We start from the raw sequence: 19,149 nt of genomic DNA on the forward strand, positions 1-19,149 counted from the left end.
GGCACGCGGCCTGGCGGGCGGCGTCACCACCTTACTTAACTTGACTAGTTATTGTGATTTAGTCGGTGGCCCTCCATGCCTATGCCGTTACCTAACTATATTGATTCTCTGAGGCCTGGCGCCGCTGCTGCTGCTGCTGCTGCTGCGGCTCTGACACCCCATCCGCCAAGCTACCGCCCCCGGCCAGCGCGTTTCGCCCTGACTGGTCCTGACTCTGCTGTTTCTGCTGCTGCTGGCCTGCTCTGCTGCAGTGTGGGTGTTGTATTTTATTTTTTCATTATTTTTAGGCCGCTTGCCTGCAGCCCGGCCCAGGATCGGCGTGCAGCGCGCGAGAAACAAAAATAGCGCCTGCAAGCGCCGGCGGCTGCAACCCCCAAACCATATGTAACTACACCACCACCACCACCACCACCACCGCCCGCTGCAACGCTTCGCGCGCCCGTTGGAGCTAGTTAGCCATCCCACAGTGGCCCTTCGCGTGCGCCCGGATAGGTACGGGCCTACCTGCCTGCCTGCCCGCCTGCCTGCCCGCCAGTTAGCTCCCGGCCCGACCGCGCGCATAAGGCCGAATGCTGAATCCTTCCAGGCCAGACTGCCGTCCCCACCGCGAATCCTCCGGGATTGTCGCCAATGCCGTTTCTCCACAAGCTTGGCCCTGCGCGCCATGCCCGTGGCTGCCCCTGCGCACCAACCCCCCCGTCGTTTTTTTTTTTTTTTTTCTTTTTAACGCGGTGCCAATGCCTGGTATGCTCATCATTGGCATCAGCAGCTGCAGCAGCATCGTCATCATTATTATCATCATTATTTGTGATTACTACTACTTGCTGTTTGCTGCTGCAGTAGCCTCTGTCCCTCTCTAGCCGCCTTCCCCCGGGCCCCGCCTACCACCCACCGCCCACCTCGCCACGCCCCAGCCCGCGCGCGTCTGCTTTCGACCGCCTGCAGGATATTTGCAGTGCTACCTGCCGCATCGGCACGGCTGTTTCATGATGTGTTCAGCCACCGTGTACAACTGTTTCATCCGTATACACACCCTGCTCCATCCCAGATGCAACTGCCCGGCCACCACGCGCCCGCCCCTCCACCTCCCCTCCCCCATCCCTCTCCCTCGAAACTCTTAGCCGCCGGCCAGGTTGGCGTGCGGTGGCTGCAGCGGCATCTGCAGCTGTTGCTGTTGCTGTTGCTGCAGCCCGGAAATTTGCTTGCGAAGCTCCAGAAAGAAATCCTTCCCGCTCGCCAATGTGTTCGCTGGCCCCAGTCAGCTAGTCAGCTTCCTGCACGTAGACGGATGCATCTCAGGGTCCGGCAAGGCAAGGGGAGAAAGCTTACGTTTCAAGGCCCACGGCCCGCTGGACCTGTGGTTGTTGGCGTCCTGCCTCATAGATTTGTAGGCCACCGGCTGCGAGCCTGCGTATGATGTCAGTCCGGGCTAGCTAGGAGCCACTTTGTTCATGGTCTTGCGTAGCGGCGGTTAGGGTAGCATACTACCTGGCCCGGTCGGTTGATACTCTAGCATCAATAAGCGAGACAGCTTCGAACAAGGCAGCAGCTAAGACAACAACAAGAACAAAACAACAGCAACAAATCCACCTTCGCCATGTGGTGCGGCGACCCACCTGATTTCAGGGCGTCTTTCGACTCAGCGGCATTGAAACCGCGGACAGAGACATGGTGGTCTTGTGCAGGCCCGCCCAGTGGCCCGCCCCACGTGTTGCCAGCATTCTGAGCAGTAGCCTGACCCTGATGTCGATGGCCTTGTCGATCGTGGTGGCTGCTGCCGCCGCCGCCCATGGAGCGCTCGCGGAATCCGCCACTGTGATGTCGTTGCCCCGATTGTCGGTTGGGGTCATACCCACGACCGCCGCCGCGCCATCTAACGTAGAACGGGATGCGTTAGCCAGGGAAAAAAAAAAAAGAGAGATAACCACTTCCGGTTATTGCTCCCGGAGAAAGATCGGGGGACTGTCGTGTACACACCGCTCGTCACCGGCACCGCTCATCCTGGCACCGCAGCAACTTCGAGAGCAATAATTATCTCGACCGCTCATGAAGCGGAGAACGATTAGGTTTCGTTTGGGGCGATCAAGCCAAACGGGAGGCGCTTACCTAAGCATCTGCCAGTCACGAAAGCTTGGCATCCGTCGCCTGCGCGTTCCCCAATACGGCTAGCGCCGCTGCGTGCTGGAGCCAGCCCGTCCTCAACGACCGCGACGAGCATCGCGACAGCTCGCTGGCCGTGGGCAAACACGCAACGTCGCTGGCGTGTCCTTCCGATCTTCCGTGAGCTCCGCTGCGTCAACCGCCCCGGGGCCATGCTCTTTGCTTCCAGACGTTGTGCTAACGTTCTAGAAAATTTCTCCTGGCTGCCTCCTCCTCCACCACCACCACCATCTGCACATATCTCGCCAGCATCTGCCTCCCCCCGCCCGTCGCTCTGAATGACACCGCCGCTATCATGACGCGTAAGCTATTTAGCGGTCGGCCCAAACCTCGCAGCGGCGCGAGACTGAAGAACCCGCCGCCCACCGCCGGCCAGAATGCCAGCGGTGAGCCACCCCCCAAACGACGCAAGTATATCCCCGGAGGGCCCGGAGGCGGTGGACGCTACGTCGAGATCGACGGCACGGAGACACCAGTGCGGCCGTCGAACTCGTCCAACAAGAATAAATCCACCCCACGCAGCAGACCGCCTCGCGAGCCCTCGCGAATGGTTCCCCCAAAACTGTCCGCTTCGATATCAGCCGCCGGCGCCTCCGCCGCTTCCCCAGCGACTCCGGCCACCCCGGCCTCCTCCTCGTCCGCCCGTCCGAGACGTGAAAAGAACCAAACCCGCCGGTTCAGCTCTGCGGCTGCTGCCGTCCTCGCCGTTGCTCAGGGCGATGGCTACAAGCCTAGAGAAGAGCGGGGCTGGGAAGAGTTCCATCCGGATCTCGATATCGATGCGAAGATCGCCGTGTTCAGCTCCGATGAAGTCGACGGGCTCGTCCGGAGCTGCTCGGCGCAGGACGCGAGCAATAATGGCGATTGTGCCGCCGAACCGGATTCTTTGACCGCCACTTCGCCGCTGGAGCCGATGTCCTCTTTCTCCTCGAGACGGCGGCCGGGTCGGCCGCGGCGGTTCGACTCAATGGTCACCAGCATTCTCCCCCCTCCCACGCCGAAATTCGTCCCTGCTCCCGGTCCGAACCCGCGAGAGAAACTTACGCTGCCCAAGCCGTCGTTTGTGCAGAAGGACCCGTTTTTACCCTTTGAGCAGAAGGGGGTTGGGCAGCAGAATTACGTGGACCGTACTATGGCTAGTGTTGGCTACCAAGAGAGCGATGTTTTCCTTCGGCATGAGCGTCGTTTGATTCGCATGACAGAGGATGCAGTGGAAGAAGATCTAGACCTGGACCCTCCCGCGGGAACAGACGGTGATGCTGTTAATGCTGCTGTCGGGAATAATGGAGTTGGCCGCGTGGAATATGACATGGATGAACAGGATGCTAAGTGGTTGGAAACATACAATGCTCAGAGGAAAATAGATCAATTTGAGCCTATCAAGCCGGCCATATTTGAAATTACTATGACGAAAATCGAAAAGGAGTGGCACGCTCTCGAAAAACGAATCCCGAAACCTAATCCTAAACCACCGCAAACCCAACGACCTCGCTCGAGTTCTGCTGCAGCCGTGAACGGCGAGCATTCTGGGCCCAACGAAGAACAGGATAGCAAGTGCGCTGTGTGTGACGATGGTGACTGTGAAAATTCAAACGCTATCGTCTTTTGCGATGGCTGCGATCTTGCTGTTCATCAAGAATGCTATGGTGTGCCGTATATCCCCGAAGGCCAATGGCTGTGTCGCAAATGTCAGCTGCTTGGGCGGGGAGCTTCCTCCTGTATTTTCTGTCCTAACACGGAGGGCGCTTTCAAACAAACCAACACTTCGAAATGGTCTCATCTGCTATGTGCCGTATGGATTCCCGAGGTGTCCATTGGCAATCCTTCTCTGATGGAACCAGTCTTGGATGTGGAAAAAGTTCCAAGGAGCCGTTGGAAGCTAACGTGCTATATCTGTCGGCAAAAAATGGGTGCTTGTATCCAGTGCAGCAACAAAAACTGCTTCGCTGCATTCCACGTCACCTGTGGGAGGCGCGCACATCTCTACCTGAAAATGAAACTGACACCGGGAGCTCCCGCTGTTATGGACTCGAATTCCCTCAAGGCTTTCTGTGATCGCCATGTACCTCCAGACTGGCGAAGGGAGTATTGCACCGACCTTGCTACGGCAGATGCAGTTGAATATTATCGCACTACCATGCAAGGCAGGCGATGGGGCGACAGTCAGGCTTCTGCCCTTGCTTTAGAGCCAGAGTCTCCCAGTGGTGTGCCGGGAGCCGATGACGATCAAAGGCCTGTTACTCCACGTATTACATTGACTGTTGGTGGAAACAAACGAAAACGTGCTGGGCCACCAAAGGCGGTGTGGAAACTTCCATCCGGGGCGCCAATAATACCACAAGTCATCCTAAATAACGTCGTGGCATCTCTGCAACGATTCACTGTTCGTCAAAGAAAACAATACGCTGAAGATGCTTGCAAATACTGGACATTGAAAAGAGAGGCTCGAAGGGGCGCGGCCTTGCTTAAACGACTCCAGCTCCAACTGGAGACTTTTTCTTCTATTGAAATGACAAGGCGAAACTTTGCCGGGATGGGGCCGACCGGAGGTGTAAGGCTCCAACGACGTATCGAATTCGCCGAAAGGCTATACCTGGATGTGGACAAGGTTCGGATGCTCTGCGACGAAGTCAAAAAACGAGAACGCGAGAAACTCAAAGATGCGGAGACTCTTCGGAATATTGTCGATCTAGTATATTTCCCCATTCCTCCCATGCTCTGGCCCATTCTGGAGAAGACACAAGTGTAAGTCCCCGAGTTTTCTGCGTGGGTCTCTAGGATTTTGATCCGTATTGACTTTTTTTTTTTTTGTTCTGTAGGCTTGATGGCAAAGGAGTCTTCCGCACAGGGTTGCTTGGCATTCGTTCTAATTTGGAGAACCGAGCGTATACATCTGTTTCAGCGTTCTCCCGCGACCTCGCTCACGTTTTCACGTCTGAGATCGGAGTGGAGTCCGTTGGAGATACGGCTGAATTGCAAATGCGGATGCAATCCAGCGGGCGAGTACCAGAGTTGAGTTTAGAGCAACGGGAGAAAAGGAAGCTTGCCAAGCGCATTATTAAGGCGATCCAGCCGGCTTTGGAGGATGCTTTGAAAAGAGAGAGTGAATTGAATGGCAAGCCATATGAAAAGGAGCTGAGGGACTTGGACCTCATGTTGGAGAACAGCATACTGTCTCGAAGAGGATCGGTTTCTGATTCTGCTGAAGCGGGTTCCGCCGAAGTGGAGGCTGAAACCACGGATTTAGTCTCTAACGAAGCGAGACATCCATCTGAGGGAGAGCCTGAGCAGGTGTATCAAGATGTCGAGATGACCGATGTCGCAGCTGCTGTTCCAGAGAAAGACGAGACCTTACCCATAATAACAACCGCAAATACTCAGAATCACATCAATGAGGAAGAAAAACCGGTGAATGTTGAATCTGTTGAAGATGCTCACTTGCCGCTCCGAAACCATCAAGCGGCACTCACCCCCCAGACCATTCACAGTGCAGGTGTGAGCGATATGGAAGTTGTTGCTGCTGCTTTGAATCACGCCAAAACGACGGAAGAGCAGACTGGCCCACCTACTCCTCCGGCGAGTTTCAAAGACAGTCACCAGCCACTCTCAGCACAGGGCGGCATTCAGTGGTATATGGAACCGTTTGATCCCGTTGGCACTACCATCCACGAGGAAAGATGGACGGGCCGCGAGGTCCTTCGTGGCATGAGCGAAGAGTTGAGCGAACTTGACGAGGATGAGCTGCGCCATCTGAGTGACGAATTTGTCGGTGGAGCGCCGGCTCAGCCCAGCAACGGCGGGGAAATAACAACGGGTGCGGGTCAGCTAGTACTAGCAGAAGGCGTCCCTTCCATGTCAAAACCCAAGAACATTCCCAAGAACAAACGGCGTTGGCGAGGATTTAAATAAATTTTGTTGTTCCCCTTTTTTTTTTTTTTTTGGGCAGTTCTCATAGCGGGACTTAGGGATTTTCTTTTTGTTCTTATTTACTATCTTGGTGGGTTTGTCTTTGGTCATGGTTGTGCGCAAATAATTATCATTCGATGTGTATACAGTCCTCTCTACTAATCTTACACCTCTTTGGGCACTTCGCACTCCGTATTAACGATGACATAAACATGATATTTGACATTTCGTAAGCGCGCTAGTCTAGTTTAGGCTCCCGCTAAGTTTCTCCTTCATCGAAGCTGCTTTCAACTCTGACCTCAACCATCTCTCAACCTCGTCCCTGAAGCACGCTTCTGCCTCTCATCGCCTTTCAAAGAAAGTCGATCTTTGATACTACCGCATTAAATCTATTCGTGTATTTTGCAAACTCCTATTCTCACTGTTGTTTACAGTTTTTGTGGTGGCAACACTTCCCTTATCACCTTTCTTCCACCTCTACACATGTCTGGCATGGAATACGAGAACGACAATGGTCGATATGACGGTATGAGCCTGCTTGGCTTCGATTTCGATAAATTTCATTCTATACGCTAGCTGACTCTGATGAAAAAGACGCGGCCCGTTACGACCGGGACCGTAGCGCGTCTCCTCGTGGCAACGGCCACTCAGCGGCCCGCAATCGCAGCATGTCTCCAAATGCTCGCGCCGATGCACGGTGAGATTTATTATTTTACATTTATGACGCGTTTTTACTGATTTTCGCTTAGCCCCCCCGTCGACACTCGTATGAAGGGTGCCGAGGACGAACCTGGTGCAATCAACAGTGGCACCAACCTCTTTGTCACTGGCATCCATCCTCGCCTCACTGAAGCCGATGTGTCTCGCCTTTTTGAGAAGTACGGAGAGGTTGAGAACTGCTCCATCATGCTGGACCCCCATACTAAGGAATCTCGCGGTTTTGGCTTCGTAAACATGTGTACTCCCGAACAGGCTGAAGCTGCTAAAGAGGCATTGCAGGGTGAGTCCATTGAAGGGCGAACTCTGAGCATCGAAAAGGCTCGCCGTAGTCGTCCCCGGACGCCTACTCCTGGAAAGTACTTCGGACCTCCCAAGCGCGGTATGGTTGACCCTGTCCCGGATTATCATCGACTTACTGACGCGTGAAGATTTCCGTGGACCACCTCGTGGTGGGCGCTTTGAGCGCTATGATGACCGGCGAGGTGGCTATGGCTACGGCGGTCGACGCAACGACGACGGCTATCGCCATGGCCGCTACGATTCTTACAACGATCGTAGCCGTGAGTATGGCCGCCGCGAATACCGCGACGATTACGGCTATCGTGGCGTCGATAGATACGCGACCTCCGGACGCGAAGAGAGATATGGAGGTAGAGGAGACGACCGTCGTCGTGGTGGCTATCATGATCGAGATGATGCTCGCGCTCAGACTGCGTCGGCTTATGCCAGTGCGCCTCCCCAACGTGAGTCGCGTGAGCCATATGGAACTCATCCCGATGATAACCGTTGGAATGATAGACACGGCGCCAGGTAGGTAAGTCGCGAAACGAAGTTTTACACCGACAGTAAGACTCCACGACAAGCGTCACACGTGGCGGCACGCCTATTGCTCCCAATGGTCTCTTTCTGTTATTCCTCTTACCCCATCTTTAATATCCCTTACTATTTTCCATTCCCCTTGTGTATTCCTGAAATGGGTTTTATGTCTACGCCCCCAGCTGGGTCAGTTTCTCTACGGTCACCGCACGGCGCCTCTCTGTTTTTTGTCTCCCAAAAAGTCAACTTCTCGCACGCACTTAGTCAAATATCTTTTTCGACGGATCCGGAAGTATAGCAACCTAGGATTGGCACTTACGCCGAGCGGTTTGCTGGTGCAGTTGTCAGCTTGCTGCATTTTCTTCCTTTCAGGCCTCGAAGCAATTGGCGGCAGAAGCAAAGGATTCACTTGTATTATCTCGACATGTCTTGTGGCCCTTAATATCTTTTCAGCTATGGTCCTTATCGGTAGTCAGCTCTGCAGCTTTTCCGCCTTTTTCGTTTGAGATTCAGAGAACGACTTGTATCTTTCTCGACCAAAGTGATACAACCTGAATTTATTCCAGTACCTCAAATATAGCGCCAGACTTCCTACACAAGGCACTGGCGCATTCATCAGTTACGACTTCGTCTTGTAGTGTCGACCACTCGGACCGTGCAATCTAAGCCAAACTGACTGAGCTGAAACAGGAAGATTGTAAAACTTCACCTGGTGCTACAAGAGCTTTCCAAATCATCAACCAATGTCACCATTTGTGCAACCATTCTCAAGACTAAATATCAAGGGAGAAGCTCCCTCTTCCTCGTCAACCCTGCTATACTCAATCGATCTGGGTAAGTTGATTGGACCCGTCCTTGCCTTTGTACCCCCTTAATTACACTGCTATTGTTTGTCCTTTCTAGGCTATTTCGCTACTATTTGACAATGTGGTAGGTGAATTTTGTTCCGATCGTACTTCGGTGAACGAAAACAAATCGTATATCATCACACCTAGCACCAGCCATGGTTATGCTCGCTGATCACCCGAGCGAATTTCCCATGAATTCACATGAACACCCATTCGCTAATCTTGCTATCTCTACCAACAGCAAGGTCTTGATTTGATCTCTGCATTAAATTGGAACTGCCATCATGCCCCTGGCACGATGGTATAGGCATTTTGCCTAAACTTACTCCATAAAGGCTTGGAATCCAGGCTATTTTCATAAATTATTTCGTCTGCCCTCTGTATTTGCAATTTATGGACTAGTCGCAGATGCGCTGCCTGCCATGCGTTAATTACGTAGTTTGGACCCTGAACAAGCGGGACATTAGCCGATGGATTGGGCCTCGGATATAGTCGTTGGCCTAGGCGCGGGATACGTCACGGCCACCTGGGCTAACGGCCAGGTACAAATATGCGCTCGTATGAAGTTTTTTTATACATTTTTAGATAGTGGGAATTTTGTAAAGTTTAAGATACCGTGATTTGCTTCCATTCTAAGAACCGTTTGCCGCCTCGGGATTATGTAGTTGTAAAGGTAATCTGTTTTGCTTGTAAACGCCTGTATAGTAGCATTTTGGCACAGCCATGGTGTTCTCGTCTAATAGGAATTCACCGTAGCCGAAAACATATTCTTTTAGAATTCTCAAATCAACCCTCAATCGTATTTCATGAGACACTCGGCGGTTGTTCATTGGAAGGCTCTCCGATCTCTATACTCTTAGAGATCAGATACTCGCCGAGTAGTCGCAATGGATTTGGCGGCCTAACGCAATTTTGGTATATGTTAGAATTTTACAAAATCCACCCTTAGTGCCCGATGATCCAAAACAGATCATCGACAAAGACTCAAACTTGGGCGGCGTATTAGCAGGTGAAAGGGTATATCTCACTGATCCTTCGCTAAGGGTTTCATTCCTTCCAATAAATAGGGAACGATTTTCTCATTCAGATAAATACGAGCTGGGGCACCACCAACACTAGCCAGGGGAGTAGAGGATGATGCCATGCTGCTAGCATCGGTTATCGCATTATTTTGCCGGTTCATTGATCCACCCATAATGATATCGCGATCCACCTGGGTGGTTGGCCCAGGGTGCGAAGGGAAGGCAGTGTCTTGTGAGGGAGCGGAGGCTGAGGGGGCAGAAGCAAAATTCGAAGGGGAGGCGGAGTTGGGACGCTGGTCTGAGGGCTATGATGTGATATTTAGCCTGAGGAGCGAGGGTAAATCTTGGAGGAAGGCTAGCGGGAACGGGTATTTTTTCATGGAAGCAAGTGGGTCGCATTGGATTTTTATCTAATGAAATAATTCACATCTACTATGACATACCGTGTTATTCTGCATTGTTAAGGGTGCCGCATGGCTTTCTCCATCCATCCTGGTTTGTGGAGCTCTTTGTGCAGTGCTGGAGTTCGGAGGAAGTAAGAAATCCGGGCCAATCGGGGGAGGAGCTGAGGACGAAGGGCTATGCAAAGCTTCAACCATATGAGCCTTGTGGGAAAGCATTCACGCCTTGACAATAAAGGTATTTCTAACCTTTGAACGCAAGCTGGCAAGCTGTCTTGGAGATTGAATTCGGAACTCAAGTACTCCATAGTCAACTAAGTTAACTACTCCAAACTGTGCAAACAAATCATTAAATCACGTGCATTCGCGTCAAGCCTTTTTCGTCTAATCGCATGGCTACGTGAAGCCATGTCTTATTACGCGCTACACCAACCCTGATACAGTCGGCAATATGCCGTGAATCAATAAACATTCATAATAAGAACTGCTCCTATGGACAACTTCATTCACAGTCCTGCGCGAAAACGCGCTCGAATATTCGATATTCAGCAAAAACAGAATAAACCAGGCAAAGCACCCGAGGTAGAATCTGAATCTGGGGAGGAGTCTGATTCGCGGCTCTACCAGTGCCTCGATAGTCTGGCCTCCATTAGCGAGGAAGGTAATTATCAACCAGGGACACAAACCGAGTTGGAAACATCCCTGGCCCCGGTCGAATCTAGCCAGGAGGCGATAAATGAATATGAAAGCCTCAAAACCTCCGTTGTGGATGGGTCGAAAGAGCAGGATATACAAGGACGATATGATGATAGAACTTGGGTAAAAGGGAAAAGCTCCATCTATGTGGATGCCTTTAATCTTACGTTGAAGTGCGTTTTGGACGAGGAACCTCATTTATTTGATGACAAAGAGATGGCGTTATTTGACTTCTGGAAACAGCTTCCTTATGAATCTCAATATCTGTAGGTACTCTGGAAGTTATTTTTCCATGAATTGACATCTTTGCTATAATTTTTGACTGAAAGGACCCGCCATTGACGAGTGTCAGATATGTGCGGTTATTCCTACGTAAAACGGCTGCCTGGCACCGTATCAGTCGGCTTGGCTATTACCATGATATTGGAGATATGCCTGCCGCTATTGAAGAGCTCCGATTAACAAGACCTTTGCCCGCTGCTTCAGAAAATCCGACACCAATCCCTGTTGAAATATACTCTGAAGCAAACATGGCCTTGGACGATGAATTTCAGTTTGCGGAGGGATTAGAGGAGATAACAACAGTAGAAGAGGCTTCTTCTTTATTGCTCCTAGATGAACTTAAAGAACTGGGGAGGCAGGCGAGAGTACAGGGCAAAACTAAAAAAGAGCTATTAAAAGCTCTCCAGGGATCAGTCAAAAGCCAGACGGGTCTGAGCTGGCCATGTTCTCTTGATTCAATGAACAGCAATATATCGGAGGTGGACCGTACGGGAATGCCAGTATCAAAACAACTTGCTACTAACAGTCGTTTTCTCAAGAAAATATTGAATTATACAGGCGACTGTATTCGCCTTTCTTTGAGACCTCTAAAGCTATTTGAACGCGTACAATTGATCTTTTACCGATCTACCGAATGGACTGAAAAGTCCCTTACAACTATAATTCTAGCCAAAATTTCAAGAAAAAATTATCCCGATTATATAGTCTCACGCACAAATGGCATATTTCCAACGAGGGCCATCCTCCTCGAGTTTGAGAGGGCTATTCGCATTCAGTTCGATTTGGATAATGCTATGGAATCTGGTAACATTTCTCTATCAGAAAAATTACAAACAATCCAGACCGCGTTAGATAATGTATACCCTAGGTGGAAAACATTGCTTACAGAGGAACAGTATAAAGAAGACCAGGTCTATGACATGGGGGAGGGTGCGTATCTTCGCAGGTTTTCTCCCGCCTGGGTCTATACACGGATCGTTCACAAAGGTCTCTATGTTTTGGGTCGACTGAAAAACTATAGAAGGGAACACAATTTATTATCGGAATTACTTGACCAGTGTCTTTTCCATCCTTCTAGGCGAGGCGCTTGGTATCAACGTAAAGCATTACTAGAAGAGCATTACATGTGGAATCTACTTCCGTCTGACACTCTCTCGGAAGATGCGCGGAAAAAGAAATGGAAGCGTTACGCCCTACAGACCTGCGAGCGCGGCCTTGAGGATCCTCATTGTCACATCATCTACCATTATGACCTACAAAAACGAATAATGAAATTGGAAAAGTCTTTGAACATAGCGAAGCGCGAACAACATGATTTTTCTCATGTAATGTTGGCTAAACCAGAAGAGAGAACCGTTGAAGGTGTTCGCGTCGAGAGGGAGTTACCAACATCGCTTACCTCTAAGACTAGCAGCATCCCTAATTCGTCAGCGAGAGGCCGGCCCACAATTTGGATAGATGAACTGGAAGATGGCAGCGAATGTAGAGTTGAGAATATGTGCCTAAGCTGGTACAGGAAACAAGGCTGGAAGGGCTATCACTGTGAAGGTGGCATCCTACGCACACTGGTATGATACTTGATATCTTTTGACAGTAGTCAAATGGCCAAATGATACTTACTTCTTATTAGTTTGGACTTCTTTTCTATGATGTCATCTTCACATATGTTCCTAATGTTTTTCAGACCCCATTTCAAACCTGCCCTTTGGACCTGCACACAGACGCTTTCTACTCCTGCCGAATTTCAGAGATAAACCGCCGTCTTGCGCAGATATCCAATGGCGAAGCGCCAGGTATCCTTGAACAAGTGCATAAGCGAGAATGCGAAAAGCAAACCTGCGCTATCGGTATTGACTGGTCATTTGAACTTAGCGACCTCCTGGAAATTGTTCAATGTTTTCGCGGAGAGGCGTTGGCGACAATATGTAAGGTCATGGCGCAAGAGTACCAGCAACGAGGGGGAGGTGTTCCAGACCTTTTTCTTTGGAGCACAAAAGCGGAGGATGTGTTATTCGTTGAGGTGAAGTCGCTGAATGATCGGCTTAGTGATACTCAAAGACTTTGGATACACGTCTTGACCAGCGCAGGAGTAAAGGTTGAGTTGTGCAATGCTGTGGCGCGAGAAGTTCGCCATGTACAGTAGCCCTAGAGTTCTACTTTATAGACATAAATATATAAACGAGCACCACAAAGGTAGTTATGAAATGATATAGGGCACATTGGGGCACGTTTGAGATCTGGGTGATCTTTGAATTTCTGTATTCGATAGATCTGACAGTGAAGAGACGCTAACTAATCCAGATTACTGAAGTATCCCGGAGAGTTGCTGGATTCTCGGGAGGTAAACCTCCTATTTATTCCAAGAGTAAATTTCTCGAAGAGTTCTTCTCTCAGTTTTAAGACCAACAACATAAACAAGTCCGTTCTTCACGCCGTAAACACCGAACCCACGAGTCCCAGCTTTTCGAGTTTTGGATATACCACATGACGACCGTTTATGCAACAAGAGTGGAAGCAGTGGCGCTTTCGTATCTCCAGGTGGGTGGAAGAACACCGACAGTCTTGTAGTAGCGAGAGAGACGGTGGATACGGGACTCGATGAGAATGAGGCGGAATTTGCTGTCCTTATCCTTGCGGTTGCGCTCAAGGTGCTTGCGGACGGCAACAGCCTGGACGCAGGTGAGGGTTAGCCGTGACCAAACAAGAATAAAGAATCTCGATTACCTACCTTTTTGATCAACATGTAAAGGTCCTCTGGAATTTCAGGGGCGAGGCCTATTCATGATGAAAATCTCTCCGTCAGTCTATGTATGACCAAGCAGAGGCAATGCTGAATCGACTAGTTTCCAATATTTGGATACCAAAGTCTGCGGCGTAATATGGCGGGTTCAGGTGAAGAATTGATATCCGGTACTTCAACCGTCCATATTTCGTCATTCATGAGGGGGATGCGTATAATTTCATACCATTCGATTTCAAGATACGGAGAATCTTGTTACCTATTTCCAAAAATAAAGTAATCAGCATTTGCGAGTCTATTTTAGATAGCACAATCAGATATCCATACCAGTAACGACCTTGACCTGAGCAATTCCGTGGCTGTCACGGAGAACGACACCGATTTGAGAAGGTGTAGCACCCTTCTTTGCCAATTTGCAGATCTGATCAACGACCTGATCGGGAGTGGTTTTGAGCCACGCAGGTGGGTTGCGGGAGTATGGGATGGCGGAGGAGGAGATACCCTTGCCCTTGCTATGAAGACGACCCATTATGAAATGATATCCTGGCGAAGAACTCGGTGGTTGGCGTGTGTATCGGTTGTTGGCGCTTGTCGAACAGGTTCAAGTCGTTTGCGATCTTTTTTCGACTCACACTGCAGGGTTAGGGCTGGGGCGATCACATGGATCGCTTATTAAAAGGATTGCCAAGGTATGCACCAGATTTGGCTTAAATCAAACTTTAAAGAATTTAGACGGTTCGGAGCGGGAAAACCCGAAATCCGAACAAGAATGGCGACTTGACATCAATGAGAATGACCTATAGGTATGTATGGATTCCCGATTGAACTGTCCGTATAAAAAACCCTTCACCATGAATAAAAATGATGGCTGTTCATATTTTTGAATGACACTTGGTATCTCTTATACTTATCTCCCAACGACACCATACCAGCACAAGCCTAGTATTCCGCCGAAAATGATGGCAATGGCAGGAGGAACCTTAAACCATGCATTTTCAGCATATGTCAAGGCAGCTACAACCAACCAAAATGGCTCTTTGCCTAGACTTTGACCAGAAGAGGCTTCAGATGTCAAATATCCGATCTCCCACAGACGATACACAGCAGTAAAAACAAGTCCAACAGCCGTTGAATTCATGCCACGAAGCACACTGGTAGTAAGTGGGTATCTCCTCACATATCTCCAGCAGCTCTGAAAGCCGACAGCGAGTGTGATGCCTGGGAAAAAGATTCCAACATAGGCCATCAGTGCCCCAACCACTGTTGGGGACTTGGTAGATGCAACAGCAAGAGCTCCCAGAAACACCGCAAAATTAAAGTTAGGGCCTGGGAATGCCTGGATAAGTGCTAGCCCTATCAGGAAATCTCTGGATGAGACCCAGCCAGGTTGAACAACATATTCGCGGAGAAGGGGGATTACAACTGGACCACCACCGAAGATAACGGTTCCAGCTAAATACATGTTTGCAAAAAGATTTAGCTCCAATGGAGGGTTCTTTACGCTACCCCGGGCAACGAGAACCGCGACGAAAGTAGCTAAAACATTTGTTAGCCTCGTTACAAATATGAGGGCAAGTAAAAAGCACCAAAGAATCCTAGAATGATCAATATTCCCCATTTGACAGAGAGCGACCGAGGACTTGCACCGATTTCGTGTACATTTGTTCCGGCTACGTCGCTGGTAGGCCTAGAATTCAGAGGGAGAATGCTTTCGTTCGTATCATCGGTTCTGGAGTGGACGGTTCGCCTTTGGACGTTAGATGACACTGAAGACCGTTGTAGCGAGCTGGTCGTCTGAACGACAGTTTCTTCGGCAGGTTGCTCGGCAGGTGCTGTTTGTCTTCGAATCTTGCGCTTTAAAGCCAAGAGACTCTGTTGACCGTAAAGGTCCCATATTGCAGTAGAGCAGCCACCTATCACCATCAAGGTTGGGAAATACCATAATGAGTTATAACATAAACCGGCACAAGCTCCAAGAATGACAAGCAGTCTAGTGATGGTGTCCTTGATAGACTTTTCAGCTAGCTAGATCAAAATCGATGAGTCTGGTGGTCTAGATATTTGATATAGATTTTGAATTACCTGAACAGCGGCTAAGGCAATAATTCCTACGGTAGATGCGTTGAGACCTGAAAGTAGGGCATACACTACATTGGGCAGGACATCATCCAGTCTTTGTACCCCAAGAGAAAGTCCAAACATGCCAATAGCACCTGGTAAGCTATTCCAGTTTGTTAGGATACGAATGGTCGTCAAATCGCTTGATAAAACGCACCTCCAGACGAGCAAATTGAATACTGCTGGAAAAAAGCCAGCATGTATCAAAGCAATACAAAACAGCATCTTTGTGCTTCCAGGACCCGGTAAAGCCTGGCATATTGCAAATAGTTCCTGGTACTATACTCATGACGTCCACTCCGATCAGCATTGCTGGTGGAAGTCATAGTGAAACAGGAGAATGTCATATCCCACCGTCTGTTCGTCTATCCATGGCGGCTTCCCTTCATTTCCTTCAACAAAGCGTTGATAGAAAATTCGAAAGTGAACAGGAGGGCCACCAAATGATGTGAAGCCAAGGTCCCAAGTCCGCGAGAGCATGTCCCAAAAGCGGGCGAGAAACTTGTCGTTGTTAACGCCATTTGTTGCCGGAGACCCGGAGTGAATTTGGCGTATTGCCTGTAGGAAAGATCCTATAGGCATGGTAGTACTCGGGGCTGCTCAGTCTAGAGTGAATTGTGGTTTTGATGAGACCTCGAAGCCAGTTGAAGGCGGCAGTCGAGTCTGATGGTTGGGTACAAAGTGTACTGAAGTACAAACCCCACCCCAGGCAACTATTTCAGAACGGCAATGCCGCGTTCCTTGCGAATTGCGCTCGATAAGTCTAGCCATTTTGCCCCTGTTGGGGTGGTGTTGAATCAGAGTTGCACGTGATAAAAAACCTAATAAAGGGGTAATTAACTATTATATAATCAGGCTTACTAATCTAACCCATTTTTTGCTCCAGAATTTTCTTCTCTCCAAACTCACACAAATATACTGTTCGTACACATTTGCCATCTATGGTAACAGGGCTACACTATTTGAGCATGGAAAAGCTTGCTTTGTTAAAACCATAACAAAATGTAGCCTGATCTTAATTTTTCTCATGAACTAAGAGGTTCGTTCACCCTTCTCTCCCCAGTCTGCAGTTTTATGATGATACAACCCATTTCTATATTTTCTGGTACCTCTTATGTCAGGGGCCGGGCATACCCTGCCTATCCTCGATGATCTAAATGGACTTCTGATGTCTGCATTCTTAATAATCTCATTGTTTTGCAATTGTCGTATTTGATGTCATGCCTAAACTGACACCCATTGTTTGTAGGACTTTCTGACCACGCTATTGACTATTGATCTCCAGGCCGGCAATTCCGATATATGCAGACTGGCTGTGGCTTCGGGATTTACGGCTTCGTCATCTGTAGCGTTAGCACTTCGTTATTCTTGTGTCAAATATCTACAATATCAGCTTATAACTTCTTTCTGAACCTGCTTTCTGTGCAAGACACTTCCTGCTAAAGAGTAACATTCCTACGTCACATAGCTACTGCTCGCAGATCTCGCTGCTCATGAGAGAAAACCAGCAGCACTGCCATCGTATGGGATGATCGTGGCTGTTATAGGTTCCGAAATCCGTTCCGTACTATTTCTCTTTGCGTAGTATGGCGCGTCTTAACAAGACACAAAGGCCTTCCCCCTCGCGCGCATCTTCCTATGGTGGCGGTGCGATGTTTAGTTTTTCGCTACGCTTATTGTGAAACCAAGAAAAGAGTGAGAGTTCCGCGGCTAAAAATCCGGATAAACTCGCCGTGCCTGACGCCGTCCATATAGTGTGCTATTTTTGTGTCACTTTCGAAGCGCCGGTGGCGAAGTTGATCCCAAACCGGTGTAAACAGACAGGGCAAGATACCGAAGCTTGGGGGCAACCGATCTGTCCATGGAACTACAAGCCTCCTCTACCCTGATCGACATGACTAGCCATAGGTGCTTCCCGCGTCTCGGTGGCAGGCATCTTGGGGGGAGACCAGTGCCAGACCGACATAATCCGTTCCGAGAGCAGCCTACAGACCGAAACGGATTCTGAGTGAGACAGGCTGCTGGTTCCGGGCGAATGGCCTTGGGCTGGTGGGGTCGGCGATGAGAAAAAGGAATCGCAATGGATGAAATCGGGGGATTATCGGCAGCAGTGAAGTCGTTTACTTCGCACGTATGCCTCTGAAAGGATCCTTGTTGAAACGGGAATAAACATACAACCTGTAGTAAACCGGCCATGGTTCAATGTTCAGCCGGTGTGGCCAGCGGCGAGCGAGGGTGGGATAGCTTCCTTTCCAGAGCTGAATGCCTGCATTCCGTCCTCCGGAAACGAAAACTGTTACAGCGAGCACCTAGAAACCCCTGGGGAGCAGCATACAGTTCCTGCCGGGCCGAACAGTGTTGGCGCGGAGGAATGGCAGTTGTTTCCGAGTAAACAAGCTAGCTATGTGATGCCACCCCAAAGCCCTGCTCTGGGATCAGCATCGACGAGGTGATGACGCCGTGTTCGCACGTTCGAAAGTAACCCTCGCGAGGAAATAGATGGCACCTCCAGGGTAGAGCTTGTAGGTGAAGGTGCAAAAAAGTCTGGGCGCGAGCCCCTGAATCCGTGGTTCAGCTAACACACAAACCCAACCTCGCTATCGCCCCTTTGGGCGCCCTCACCTCTCGACCTCCTCTGGCGCCGTCCTGGCGTTGTCTACAGCAGTCCGGTGGTCTTGACGGCGACCTAAGAATGCTCCGTCGGTTTGCTGCAATACTACCTATTTTTCCTGCGACGACGTCCAGTTTTGCTGTGGGAGGTGACCTCTCGGCCTATTGTTTCAAGCCTGTTAGCCTGTAGCTACTTGAGACATCGGCAAAGCTTAGGGACGACGGATGGTTTTTGATACGCCTGATGGCCATCACAGGCCAAACCAACAGCGTTAGGCTGTTTCTAGCCCACACTTTTCTTTCCTAGCCATTCCCAGACTGATTCTGGCTTGCTATGTTTGGAATGTGGCAAGTCGACACAAGTTTCTTATCTCGGCCATGGGTTTCATTTTGAAACTGGTGAGCCTCTGTCTGTCTGTTACTATGCCCTGTTCTCTACGCCGGAGTACGGAGTACACTGGGAACTGTCTGGACGGATCGCACCGCTCGGCCTCGGGCATGCTGGCCTCGGTTTTAGCCCACACGCCATGCTGTTTACGAACCGCTGAACTGTTTGACCAGAGTTGTCCGCCTTCGGTGTTCACAAACTTTTTCCTAAGTGTTGTCTATCTTTGAAACCCCTGCTCGCATGGTAGACTGAAGCCTTTCCCAAAAAGCGACCTCTGGGCAAGAGACAGCTCTATATAAGAGGCCTGGCATCCTTGACCCTGATAGTTTTTTCTCCATCATCAAGCACTGTCTTTCGATCTGTCTATATAATTCTTAATGTTTATTTTTTGTTGATCTACTTTCGTTCGCTGAAATCTCATTCCAGTCTTTAATATAACACT

The 19,149-nt window shown here is 49.8% G+C and overlaps 5 protein-coding genes across 5 annotated transcripts; 3 read left to right on the forward strand and 2 right to left on the reverse strand.

Moving 5' to 3' along the window:
- Positions 1-2,455: 2,455 nt before the first annotated feature.
- Positions 2,456-6,069, forward strand: LOZ57_001146 (uncharacterized protein; the record flags this gene model as incomplete). The annotated part of the gene is made up of 2 exons (XM_049250238.1): positions 2,456-4,905; positions 4,980-6,069. The coding sequence occupies 2 exons, from the start codon at positions 2,456-2,458 to the stop codon at positions 6,067-6,069; spliced, it is 3,540 nt and encodes a 1,179-aa protein (XP_049110598.1).
- Positions 6,070-6,549: 480 nt separating this feature from the next.
- LOZ57_001147 (uncharacterized protein) lies at positions 6,550-8,440 on the forward strand (the record flags this gene model as incomplete). Its single annotated transcript, XM_049250239.1, has 5 exons — positions 6,550-6,592; positions 6,661-6,763; positions 6,816-7,165; positions 7,215-7,596; positions 8,293-8,440. The coding sequence occupies 5 exons, from the start codon at positions 6,550-6,552 to the stop codon at positions 8,438-8,440; spliced, it is 1,026 nt and encodes a 341-aa protein (XP_049110599.1).
- Positions 8,441-10,365: 1,925 nt separating this feature from the next.
- Positions 10,366-12,994, forward strand: LOZ57_001148 (uncharacterized protein; the record flags this gene model as incomplete). Its single annotated transcript, XM_049250240.1, has 3 exons — positions 10,366-10,835; positions 10,922-12,419; positions 12,482-12,994. 3 exons carry the CDS (start codon positions 10,366-10,368, stop codon positions 12,992-12,994), a joined length of 2,481 nt encoding a protein of 826 aa, XP_049110600.1.
- A 352-nt stretch (positions 12,995-13,346) lies between these two features.
- On the reverse strand, positions 13,347-14,120 carry RPS13 (ribosomal 40S subunit protein S13; the record flags this gene model as incomplete). Its single annotated transcript, XM_049250241.1, has 4 exons — positions 13,347-13,520; positions 13,580-13,626; positions 13,818-13,850; positions 13,919-14,120. 4 exons carry the CDS (start codon positions 14,118-14,120, stop codon positions 13,347-13,349), a joined length of 456 nt encoding a protein of 151 aa, XP_049110601.1.
- Positions 14,121-14,498: 378 nt separating this feature from the next.
- Positions 14,499-16,291, reverse strand: LOZ57_001150 (uncharacterized protein; the record flags this gene model as incomplete). The annotated part of the gene is made up of 5 exons (XM_049250242.1): positions 14,499-15,127; positions 15,178-15,616; positions 15,674-15,812; positions 15,867-15,988; positions 16,064-16,291. 5 exons carry the CDS (start codon positions 16,289-16,291, stop codon positions 14,499-14,501), a joined length of 1,557 nt encoding a protein of 518 aa, XP_049110602.1.
- Positions 16,292-19,149: the final 2,858 nt, after the last annotated feature.

Source organism: Ophidiomyces ophidiicola, assembly GCF_022830035.1.
Source record: "Ophidiomyces ophidiicola strain CBS 122913 chromosome Unknown scaffold_3, whole genome shotgun sequence".
Lineage (NCBI taxonomy): Eukaryota > Fungi > Ascomycota > Eurotiomycetes > Onygenales > Onygenaceae > Ophidiomyces > Ophidiomyces ophidiicola.